This window comes from Octopus sinensis, linkage group LG13, assembly GCF_006345805.1.
Source record: "Octopus sinensis linkage group LG13, ASM634580v1, whole genome shotgun sequence".
Taxonomy (NCBI): domain Eukaryota; kingdom Metazoa; phylum Mollusca; class Cephalopoda; order Octopoda; family Octopodidae; genus Octopus; species Octopus sinensis.
Window position 1 is genome coordinate 37,782,896 of NC_043009.1, and position 12,817 is coordinate 37,795,712.

At 35.1% G+C, this 12,817-nt stretch overlaps 1 protein-coding gene across 1 annotated transcript in view; it reads right to left on the bottom strand.

The window, feature by feature from the left end:
* Positions 1-9,983: 9,983 nt before the first annotated feature.
* LOC115218254 (cadherin-related tumor suppressor-like) overlaps positions 9,984-12,817 on the bottom strand; it is a 339,745-nt gene continuing 336,911 nt past the window's right edge. Inside the window, 1 exon segment of the mRNA XM_029788002.2 lies at positions 9,984-12,352. Coding sequence (XP_029643862.2) covers positions 10,662-12,352 — 1,691 coding nt within the window. The 3' untranslated portion in view covers positions 9,984-10,661.

Sequence of the window (12,817 nt, forward strand, 5' to 3'; positions counted from 1 at the left end):
CTGATCTGGTAGTGTTTCTACAGCTGGATGCCCTTCCTAATACCAACCACTCTGTGAGTGTAGTGGGTGCTTTTTACATGCCACCGCAACAGGGGCCAGAGGGGGCTGGCAAACGGCCACGATCGGTTGGTGCTTTTTACATGTCACCGGCATGGACGTCAGTCAAGGCGGGGCTGGCATCAACCACGTTTGGATGGTGCTTTTTACATGCTACTGGCATGGATATCACAACTACAATTTCCATTGATTTTCATTTTGATGTAAATGTACTTGACTCAATAGGTTTCCTCAAGCACAGTGGGTCACCCTACGATCCAAGGTTAGCACAGCAGGCCATCCTGTGAGCCATGAACTCATTTCATTTGTCAGGTCTTCACAGTCACAGCATATCTCAGGGGTCTTGGTCTTTCGTCATTGCCTCTGTGAGGCCCAACGTGCCACCGGTGACTGCGAAGACCCGACAAAAAAGGCCAGATCTTACCAGTTTGAACATAAAACAAATAAAATATTTTGGCCTGATTCAGCTGGCTGAAATGTTAAAGGGTTAAACAATGATAATGATATATATATATATATATCTTCTATATGAAATATGGAAATTTGCAGGCTATACGAAATGTATTCCTGGTTGTTAACAAACTGTTATAGGTCATGGACAAAAAAACAGGTGCAGGCATATCTGTGTGGTAAGAAGCTTGCTTCTCAATCACATGGTTTTGGTCCCACTGTGTAGAGCCTTGAGCAAGTGTCTTCTACTATAGCCCTAGGCCAACCAAAGGTTTGTGAGTGGTTTTAGCAAATGGAAACTGAAAAAAGCGAGACTTGTTGGGGCAAATGAAATCGAAATTGAACCAAGTTTGATGACTGGCGGGATCACTGACAGAGCAGCTGTCTGGGTTCTGTGCTGGTGGCACATAAAAAGCACCATTTGAGTGTGATCGTTACCAGCGTCACCTTACTGGCACTTGTGCAAGTGGTATGTAAAAAGCACCATTTCGAATGTGGCCATTGCCAGTACCGCCAGACTGGCCCTCGTGCCAGTGGCACGTAAAAGCACCCACTACACTCTCAGAGTTGTTGGCATTAGGAAGGGCATCCAGCTGTAGAAACTCTGCCAGATCAGATTGGAGCCTGGTGCAGCGACCTGGCTCGCCAGTCCTCAGTCAAATTGTCCAACCCATGGAAAGAAGATGTTAAATGATGATGATGATATATAAAATGTGTAATAAGTATGTGATGTATCCTGCAGTCCATTAGGTATTTTGAGTTTTTACACATCAGACACCCTCACACAGGTAACCCAGCCAGAGTTGACCAAGCTCCAATTTATGTCCAGTTAGAACTACCCACTTCTAGGGCTTGCACTTCCTGATCTATAATTACCTTGATGAATCCTCTTTGAGGTCCTTTGTGATGACAAACAGGTTGTAAACTCTGCATAGAAATATTATCTGAATAATTCATTTCAAAATATAGGAAAACTGTAAGATTTTTAATGTGAACTTGTGTGTGCTGAAACAGATTTTTGTTGTGTCTGGGATGGTCAATATGCCAATAATAAACGCATGCACTGCTGCTGAAGAGAGAGAATTATTCATGAAGTCAATAAGAGCAATGAAAGGACTCTGATAAATCCAGCTGCTTGATTGATTGACTGAACGAATAATCAAACAATCAATTAATTAGTTAATTGGTTTGCTACTCTCTTTTACTCTTACTTGTTTCAGTCATTTGACTGTGGCCATGCTGCAGCACCGCCTTTAGTCGAGTAAATCGACCCCAGGACTTATTCTTTGTAAGCCTAGTACTTATTCTATCAATCTCTATCGCTGAACCGCTAAGTTATGGGGATGTAAACACACCAGCATCGGTTGTCAAGCGATGTTGGGGTAACAAACACACATACATATATATACATATATACGACGGGCTTCTTTCAGTTTCCGTCTACCAAATCCACTCACAAGGCTTTGGTCGGCCCGAGGCTATAGTAGAAGACACTTGCCCATGGTGCCATGCAGGGGGAATGAACCCGGAACCATGTGGTTGGTAAGCAAGCTACTTACCACACAGCCACTCCTGCGCCTAGTTGACTAATAATAATAAAAGAAGTGAAACGGAACTAGTGTGTGCTTACTGTTGGCATAATGACTTTCTTGAGATAAAACAAAATGGTTACATAAAAGGCGGCGAGCTGGCAGAGTCGTTAGCATGCCGGGCAAAATGCTTAGCGGTATTTCGTCTGCCGCTACGTTCTGAGTTCAAATTCCGCCGAGGTCGACTTTGCCTTTCATCCTTTCGGGGTCGATTAAATAAGTACCAGTTACGCACTGTGGTCGATATAATCGACCTAATCCGTTTGTCTGTCCTTGTTCGTCCCCTCTGTGTTTAGCCCCTTCTGGGTAGTAAAGAAATAGGTTACATAAAACTTTGAGTAACTGAAATGATGCCTCTCTCTAAACCAGAATCGAATGCATATGGCTCATGGTCTCCAATTATTTACTTCAAATTCAATATTAATGTGTAAGAGTAAAATAATGAACTCAGCTCTTCAACTATAACTCATTCCTCCTTTCTGATAACTATTTTAATTATTTCTAAATATATCATAAGTTTGTGGAGGTGTATGACTTAGTGGTTGGGGGTGTTGGCTCATGAGCGTAAGATTGTGGTTTCAATTCCTGGACTGGGTGATATATTGTGTGCTTGAGCAAAACACTTCTTTCATGATATTTCAGGCCATTCAGCTGATAAGGATGAGTAATCCTTCAACAGGCCAACGTCCCATCCAGGGAGGAATATATATATATATATATGCCAGAGAAACTTGAAAACTGACCTATGTTCCTTATAGAGCAATGTGGACAAACCATATATATCTATGTCAAGTACACACAACTCTTTTACTTGTTTCAGTCATTTGACTGTGGCCATGCTGGAGCACCGCCTTTAATCGAACAACTCGACCCCAGGACTTATTCTTTTTGTAAGCCCAGTACTTATTCTATCAATCTCTTTTGCCGAACCGCTAAGTAACGGGGACAAACACAGACATGCAAACACACACACGCACATATATATATGCATATATACGACGGGCTTCTTTTCAGTTTCCGTCTATCAAATCCACTCACAAGGCTTTGGTCAGCCCGAGGCTATAGTAGAAGACACTTGCCCAAGGTGCCACACAGTGGGACTGAACCCGGAACCATGTGGTTGGTAAACAAACTACTTACCACACAGCCATATAAGTTTTAAAATATCTTTTTACTACTGGCAAATAATTTTAGGAATAAAATGAATTTCAAACAAGAGAATATTTTAAAAGTGAATTATATTATATGGTCCTGCCAGAATTGTTAGATAGTTTCTTCACAGTATACAAATCAATTCTGTTATAAATTTTATTAGCCAGCTTTTGCCAACCAAACTGATAACATTAAAAATAGACACCAAAACTCTAAATCTTGTTTTGTTTAATATCAGTTCTTTTTCTGTGTTGGTATGCTTTGATGGGAGGAAACTGAGGTAAGATTTTATGGCTTGACACACTTCCTGTCACCATGACTAGTTTTGCAAGTAAGAGATTTTACTGTAATTTCAGAGGAATTTGAATGTACAGAAATTGCAGATCATTTGTTGACTGAAAATGTCAATGAAGGACACTGGTTGCAGTTCAGACATAGCCCAACATTCACACATAGATATACATATACAAATACACACACACATACACATATATCATCATCATCATCAACGTTTAACGTCCGTTTTCCGTGCTAGCACGGGTTGGATGGTTCGACTGGGGTCTGGGAAACCAGGAGTGTTTCTACAGCTGGATGCCCTTCCTAACACCAACCACTCCGTGAGTGTAGTGGGTGCTTTTTACGTGCCACTGGCACAGGTGCCAGGGGAGTCTGGCAGCAGCCACGATCAGTTGGTGCTTTTTACGTGCCACCGGCACAGAAGCCAGTCAAGGCAGCGCTGGCATCGGCCACATTCAGATGGTGCTTTTTATGTGCCACCGGCACATATATATATATATATATATATATACTTATACATATAAGGAGGTGCTGAAAAGTTCCTGGCTTTGGGTAAAAGAAAATACAGTAGTATCAATTAATTAGGATTTTATTCAACATATTCCCTTCTCAGATTCACATGCTTATTTGCAGCAGTCTTTCAATTTTTCTAAGTCCTGTAAAAGAACTTGGATGGGCCTCCAACTGAGCCTTTTGTGATACTCTCAAAGCCAGGAACTTTTCAGTACCCCTTCATACATAGATACACACATATACTTCCATCAATTTCTGTTTACAAAAGCCTCTTGAAGAGAAATGGTCAAAGGCTACAGTGGCAGCCATTTGCTGAGTGTGCCACTGAACTCAGATCCACATAGTTAAAAAGAAAATTTCTTAACTACATTACTATGTCTGCTTTTGACAATAAATATTCTATTTCACTTCATGGAATTTTTTTTTCCTTCACAATTGAAAGCCAAATGAAAATTGATGTGTTTAGAAAAGTAGTAACCAAACAGCTTCAATTATTTGCACAATTCAATTAAAATTACTTGTTATAACTGAAATTCTTTTGTTTTGAAATGGTATAGATGACATCCATAATTTGTGGCATCAGAATATTTGACAGGTCACACCACATAGACTCTGCAAACACATACAGACAGCTGCTCTTAAAATGAAATATAAATTTAATATAAAATCCTTGTTGTAAATCAAATATATTGAAAATCTGAAGTAATGAAAGTTAAATGCTGAAACCTTTATATATATATATATATATATATATATATACACACACACACAGAATAATAATTATATATAAAATAAATAAATAAAACAAATGATAGGTTTAATAAAAATTTATTCTGTACAGATGATGTGAAATGCCATTAAAAGCTTCAGACTGTTTTTGTGATTGGTATTAGCACTTATTTAGTGTAGAAGTGGAGGGGGTCAGGGGTGAGTAGGTTATTGAAATGACTCATATAGCATATATCTTTTCTTGTATTAGTATACACATACACACACACATATACACACGCATCTATACATACATACATACATACAATGAAAACAGTCAGAATAAAATTCTAGCTTTGGAAATGAAATATTATTTTCTCCAACTAAATTTGCTTCTAAAAAAAAAAAAAAAAAAGTGATGAAAACTTCAAAATAATTTCTGAGAAATGTTAGCAGGATCTCTTTTAACCATTTTTTTTTTTTCATAAATGTTTCTTTTATAAAATCTAAATTATTTCAAGAAACAGAACAAAGGGAAATAATCATTGACAGAAAAATAAGAGTTATATTTTCTCATTTCATTTGTGTTTTGCATGTGGGTGTTTGAATAATATTATTAAAAAAAAAAAAAAAAAAAAACCCAGCCCAGAAGGTTCTTTAAAAATTTAAATTTTCATTTAGTTTAACAAGATATGCAAATATTGTGCTAAGAAGAAAAAAAAAAGGCCCCCAAAGAAGGAATTGAACAAAATTTCTGCTGAACGAAGAAGCCGTATTGTGTGGTCTGTCATTGCTCCTCTCTATCAACTCCTTAACAATTACACATGAAGCTGAAGCTCTTGTTGTATTAGATGTTAATTATAATAATAAAGCTACAACAAATGAAGTCATTACTAGAGCTGAACTATCTAAAAGTACATATTTTCATTCATTTCAAATTTCAATCACGTTGTATTTTTATAAAATACGTTTGACTTTGGTTACAAATGGGAAAATTAAGAAGTCTGAAGAAAAGAATACTTTCAAATTAAAACAGCTGAAATGAATAGAAAAATTCAGAGCAAAACTGGGTAGGATTTAATGTTCACTAAAGTGAAATTATTTTTGTTTTACCATGATAAAAATAGTAAATATGTGTTTTTATTTTTATTTATTCAGAGCTATACCAATAGGACAACATAGCTTAGAAGTCAGAAAGCAGAGGAAAACATATTCATTTACTTTTTTTAATAACTTTAATTAATTTAAATAAAAATTCAAAATTAGAAAGAATGAAATAATCTAAATACACGAAAAATGAAAAAAATGATTTGTCAGTTGTTTTATTATTATTGGGTTAAAAAGAAAATCAACTGTGAACTTTAAGCTTTCACCATTGAGTATGAATTAAAATTGTGAATTGTATATTTGTGCCTACATGGTAGACAGCTACCATAGTGACAACAGCAAAAATATCTTGTCATTGCTGTCAACACTATTTTTGTTAGCTAAGATTCAAGGTTAACATTCCAAGAGAAAAGAAGGTTGGAAGACAACATGTGGAACTGTCAAAAAATAATTTCAAGAGGTTTTATTATTAGATTTAATTAACATAGCAGTTGAAGTTTTGAGTTCAGCTGCTTGAAAGGAAACATTTACTTTGTAATTCTAGCTTTAAATTCTTTTAAAATTTGTTTATTTATGAAGTATTAAATTCATTAGAAAACATCTTAATATTATCATTAACTTGTTGCTAGAATATATATATATATATATATGTTTGTTTATGCCATAAGAATTTAGTAACTTTGAGAGAAATGAAATAAATCAGTTTTAGTGATGGTACTCAAAGTAGATAAGGCTATAAATAATAGCATAGCATTTAAGTATTGGGTTAAAGGACCCCTTGGAAGGAAAAAGTTGAAGGCTCGCAGTGGAACTTAAACTTACATCTTTTGTAAACATGACATACACTCCACCATTATACAAATGATGGGGATTCGACTCCCACAGGGAGCCTTTAACTTTTCCCATCCAAGGGGATCTTTAACCTGATATTTACACTATTTGTTCTTTTATTAGTTTGTCATTTGACTGTGGCCATGATGGAGCACTGCCTTGATGCTTGAAGCACATTTATATTTTATTTATTTGGAATTCTACCATTACTGATATGCATGTGTGTGTGTGTGTGTATAATCAGGACAACTAAATATGTTGTTAACGTTATTTCTTAACATTCCAAACTGGTTTCTGTCAACAAGAGTTATACTTAGAACTTGAATTAAATGTTAAAGTGAAATCTATAATCTAATTTAGCTATTCTATTTTAATTTCTGTAGTTTATTTTTTTTTAATATTGTTCTAGCAGATACAGTTTCAGCTCTTAAATATTTTCATCAACATGGCACAGACATGGTTAAGAAGCTCATTTTGCAACCATGCAGTTTCAGGTTCACTCCCACTGTACAGCACCATGGGAAAATGGAAAATGTCTTCTACTATAGTCCCTGACCAACTAATGACTTGTGAGTGAATTTGGTAGATGGAATGTGTGTGTCATGTATGTGTCTTTGTGTCTGTCCTATGCTATTTGACAACCAGTGTTGGTTTGTTTACAACCCTTAACTTAGCAGTTTGCTAAAAGAAGCTGATAAAATAAGTACCACACTGGAGTGAATTTGTTTGACTAAACCCTTCAAGGCAGTGCTCCAGCATGGCTGCAGTCTAATGGCTGAAACTATAACCAATGACTAACAAAGTATTCTTTTTAAAAAATTGGGTTGCTACTTGTGGGATGAATGCTCTCATGGAACTGGGTATTACTTACTCAACATTACCATACAATAAACTTGTGTGTAATAAATATTGGTTTCAAATTTTGGTAGAAGGCCAGCTGTTTTGGTGAGAAGGGGGAAAGCTGATTACATCAACCCCAGTGCTCAACTGGTACTTATTTTATCAACCCTGAAAGGAAAAGTCAACCTCAGCAGAATTTGAACTCAGAATGTAAAGACAGATGAAATACTGCTAAACATTTTGCCCAGCATGCTAACAATTCTGTTAGCTTGCCACCTTGTGTAATAAATATTACAAGTTTGGGAACATAACTTTACTGGCTTGCTATATTACACTCAAATAATCATTAAGGAAATAATACTGTATATGTCCATATATATATATATATATATATATATAACACATACACACGTTTATAATATATGTATGTATACACAATATTATTAACATGACACATGTAGAGTTGGGCATGCCACAGGAGGTGGAACTGGAAGTCGGTCCACTCCAATATAATAGCATAAAAGATTTAACCCTATAACCAGTATGGTCTCCGTTCATTAGTGACTGTTCGTTATTACTTATAGCTATATACGAGTTCCTTCAGCTTCATAATTTCATGTCAGCTTTTCATGCTAGCATTGAGTTGGATGGGTTGTTATGGTCCAAATCGGTTCTTATTCAGAGTTACTGCCCCTGTGGACTGGTCAGAGGTCCATATTTTGTTTGTATGGTTTACACACACACACACACACACATATAACTACCATCAGCTATAACTTGAGCCAACAAGAGATCTTTTAATTTAACAAGGGAGCGTCTTGAGTCAGCATGGTTGCTGACTTGCTAGAAATAGCAATCAAAATTTTTCTAAAATCATACTCTACCATCTTAGAAGAAGAAAAGACATTTAAAAATGTAGTCTTAGATGCCCATAGACTACAATGTCTTTGATCATAGGCCAGCTTGATCAGAGCTGAGCTGGTCTAGATGATGACAGTATAAAGCACATAAAACTTGTTAATCTAAATGAAAATCAAATCAATCTTGAAGAGAAAAAATTATGAAATCATTAAAAGTGATTTTAAAATTCTTATAATTCGACTTTATTGTTTCTAAAATATACTTTTAATATCATTAGGTGTATGGGTTGGCTGGTCTTGCAAAACTTAATACTTTTATGAACTATAGAAGCTTGTTTTGACATATTTTAAGAACTGATGTTTATCCTATGCTAATTAATCAATCATCTATAATTTGGGAGTATTGCCTATATACATCCGAATTGAATGAGACAAGCAGATGTATGTCAATAAAATTCACAGCACATGTCTGTCTGTGATGAGATTTGATCTCATGACCTTTGGGCTGGTAGTGTAGCACCTTAATAATATAAGTGTTGCAACTATGATTAAAATTATTTCTATACAACATAATACTATGACTCCCACCCTGATTAAGAACGTTAATTACAAGTCTTATTATGTGTAAGATGAATGTCAATGTGATTAGATGAAGAAGAAAGATTTCGGTTGAGATGTTGTACCCCAGGAAATCGTTTAGGAATATAGAATGAATAAATAAAATAAAAGTAAAATAATTTAGTTGTATAAAATACAAAGTTTGTCTGTGAAATAAATTAAAGCTCGTTTTCTTATGAATCAAATCAATTTTAGAGGGTAATAATATTTGAAATTCCTGATTGTTTTTTAGCTTTTTCTTCTATCAAACAAAATGTTAGAGAAACATATGAAAATTAATAAATACATTAAAAAAAATCATGCCGTAATTCTTAAAAAAATTTTTGATCTTTGGCATAGTACTGGAACTGTTTATGAAAGAAAAGTACTTTATAACCAATATATATTTGATGGAAAGAACATAAATATCACTAATTAAAAAAAAAAAAAATTAAACTAGAATTATTCTGATGTTTCCATCTGAAATTGCCAAAGAGGACCAGACATATTTTCTCGGAAATGGTTTTTTTTTTGTTGTTCTTTTACTCCGTCTACAACAGTTTCCAGAAAGCAATAATCAGTTTATTTAACTGGCATTGTTATTCTAGAAAAATAATAAACAGCCTTACATGTTTATCAAGTTTTAAGTAGAGAAGGGAAGACAGCTCCGTTATCTGGTATATAAGTAGCCAGCATTATTATTTTGTCTGAGACAGAATCATTAATGGAATTGGTCAAGTTTGCTTAATGGTTGTAAGTCAACACTAATTACTGCACTCGTACAAAAGTGTTGAATACACCATATTACATTATATATATATATATTATATATATATATATAATATATATATATATATATATATATATATATATATAGGTATGCTTAAGATTAGACAGATTTTTATTTAATGAATCATCGTGTGTTGCAGGAAAAAAAAATTTTCTTTTTCTTTTGAAACTTCTCTTCATGTTTTGATCCCTGTAAGCTCACAGTATAAAAAAATGCTGATCAAACATTGTTGCTGAGACAGAGTTGAATATATTATATTATATTATATATTATATATTTAAAAAGATGTCACAAATTATCAAATATAGCAATTGTGTTTATCTGTTTACGTTTTGTTGGGGGGTTTGGAGAGCTGAAGATATAAATAAAAATTGCTTGCAATGAATCGTTTTTTTTTTAATTCTTTCTTTCTTTCTTTCTTTCATAAACAACATGTCTGTCAAGACTGGAAAATAGAATTTGAGATAGCAGATAAACTGTATGGGGGGTGGGATATGAAAAAAAAAATGATTATTTAACTGTTGAAAGCACATCAAATCAAGTCACTGCATAAAGAGGACTTAATAATAACAGTGGTTCAGTGAAAATGAATAAGATAAAATTGAGAAATATAATATTTATATATATTGACAATAAACTCCAGTACTTTAAGCATCTTGAGATGATGTTAGTTTTCTTGCCATCTTCCACAGCCAGTATGTATTAGCAGTGACTAGCTTTTCCTTTCTTCCTGGAAGAAATATGAACATCAAAGCAGTACTAACTGCAACTATACTCCTTCTAGATCAGTTCGGACATTTAAAAAAAAAAAAAGCATAACATACCAAATAAAATACAGTCGAGTTACAAACTGGAACTCGCTAAATTTTATCATACATATTCCTCATCTGATTTTGCCCCAACATTTGTAACAACTTCAGGCTGCAAATTTTGGCTTTGCTCATTGTCCGGCAATGATGCAATATCTTTAAAAACACCAACTAATTTTTCAAAATTTGGCCCCCACGTAAGCAAATAATCTAAGTCAAATGAACCTACAGTACCTCGATTCTTTGATTTGTCTTCATCAGAAGATACAAGGGTGCTATATGATTCACCGGCAGAATCTAAGCCGTCGTAATCAAATGTTCTATTGTCTACAGGGCTCTCATCATTTTCATTCTCTACTTCAGTTAGTTTTGAATATATCATTGAGCCAGGCTCAAAGTCATTACGGACTCGTTCAGTGTCATATTCAAATTCTGAACAAGTAAAAGAGTCATTAGCACTTCCATTTGAGCTAGAATCTTGAGCATCCAGCAGACCACTACTATTTAGGTTATCACTTGCTTTGCCCCACTTAGCAATGTTCTCATCACTTGAACTTACTGATTCTCGCATACTTTCAGGATTTGTAGAATCAGGACAAGTGTTTAGTCTATTTACTTCTTCTACAGTGAATCCTTTCATACGATTCCCTCTACCATTATTAGAGCTACTTCTTGGAGCTGGCTGAGGCTTTAATGCAACTTTAGGTTTAGATTTGCCAGGTTTTCCTGTGCAGTTGTCTGAGGATGCTGAGTGTGAATTCCAATGATTATTTGAACTGGAGGTCAGTACACTGGGGTTTTGATGTGCCAGAAGATTCATTGGGCTTTGTCTAACTCCTACAGGTGCAGGGCTGCTGCGAGCTAAGTTGTTGAGATGCATCGGGCTACTGCGAGCTGGTACAGATAAAGGTCCATTATAATTTAAAGCGTTTGAAGCTGGAACATTACTGGACCACATCATATTTTGTTGAGGATTTGCAATATAAGGATGTCGATAAGTAAGGAGATTAGAATTAGGTTTATATTTATTGACTTTGCCATCTCTAAATCCTTTATAATGAGTGACAATATCAATATCCGAAGGCGCTATACTGCTGGCATTCTCTAAATCGTAATGTTCTGGTACATCATCATTGAGGTGAACGCTTTGAGAAAGATCACCATTTTCAATTATTACAGTTCCATCTTCCATTTCAAGAGGCACCACAGGGTGGCTTTCAGATTCAATAATATCAGGCCTTGGCATACAGCTATTATCATGGGCTTTTTGAGCTAATTCTTCAAGAATATGATTACGGATAATTATTTCATCCGGTATACCGTTTCCTTCCACATATTCCGCCTCACTGTAGGTCTGACTGCTGGTTTTTAAATTACTATTTTTCCTTCTCTGATGGCAAAATTTATTCAACATTCCAGATTTGTTGTTCTTATTATGTTGCTGATCGATGTGCCGCCGTCGCCGATAGAACACAATGAGACCAACAATAATCAAGATTAAGATTAGAAGAATTAATAGCGGAAGTAAAATCTTCAGCAGCAAGCCAAGGTCTACTGATGAGTAAGGGAGACATTTGTATGTCGACGCTTCTATTTCACATGTCATACCACTTTCACAAGGATTGGTAGCACACAAGCTTGGGCAGTTGGAACTGACGTTTCCTACTGGACTCACATCAAATCTATCCGTAGATCCACCAAATGGCATTTTCTGACCATTGAGAAAGAAATCTTCTAAACAACCTTCAAAACCTGAAAATAAACAAGAGAAAAGTACAATGAGCATGGGTGAAATTTGATGTAATTTATTGGATAAACATTAAAACATTTCAGTACTTGATAAAAGTTAATTAAAATGTCATTTATTGATAATTATAAAACTGGTACTAGAAACATTCTTATCATTATCATCATCATTCTGTAATGTTCATTTTTTCATGCTTTGCATGGTTCAGTTGGAATTTATTGAGGAAGATTTTCTATGGTTGGATGCCCTTTCTGTTGCCAACTATTACCAGTTCCTAGGTTAGAATGCATTATAATAGGTGCAGGCATGGGTCTGTGGTTTAGAAGTTTGCTTCCTAACCACATGGTTTCAGGTTCAGTCTCACTGCATGACATTCTGGGAGACAGAAACTGAAAGAAGTTTGTCATACATATATATTTCTTTATTGCCCACAAGGGACTAAACATAGAGGGGACAAACAAGGACAGACA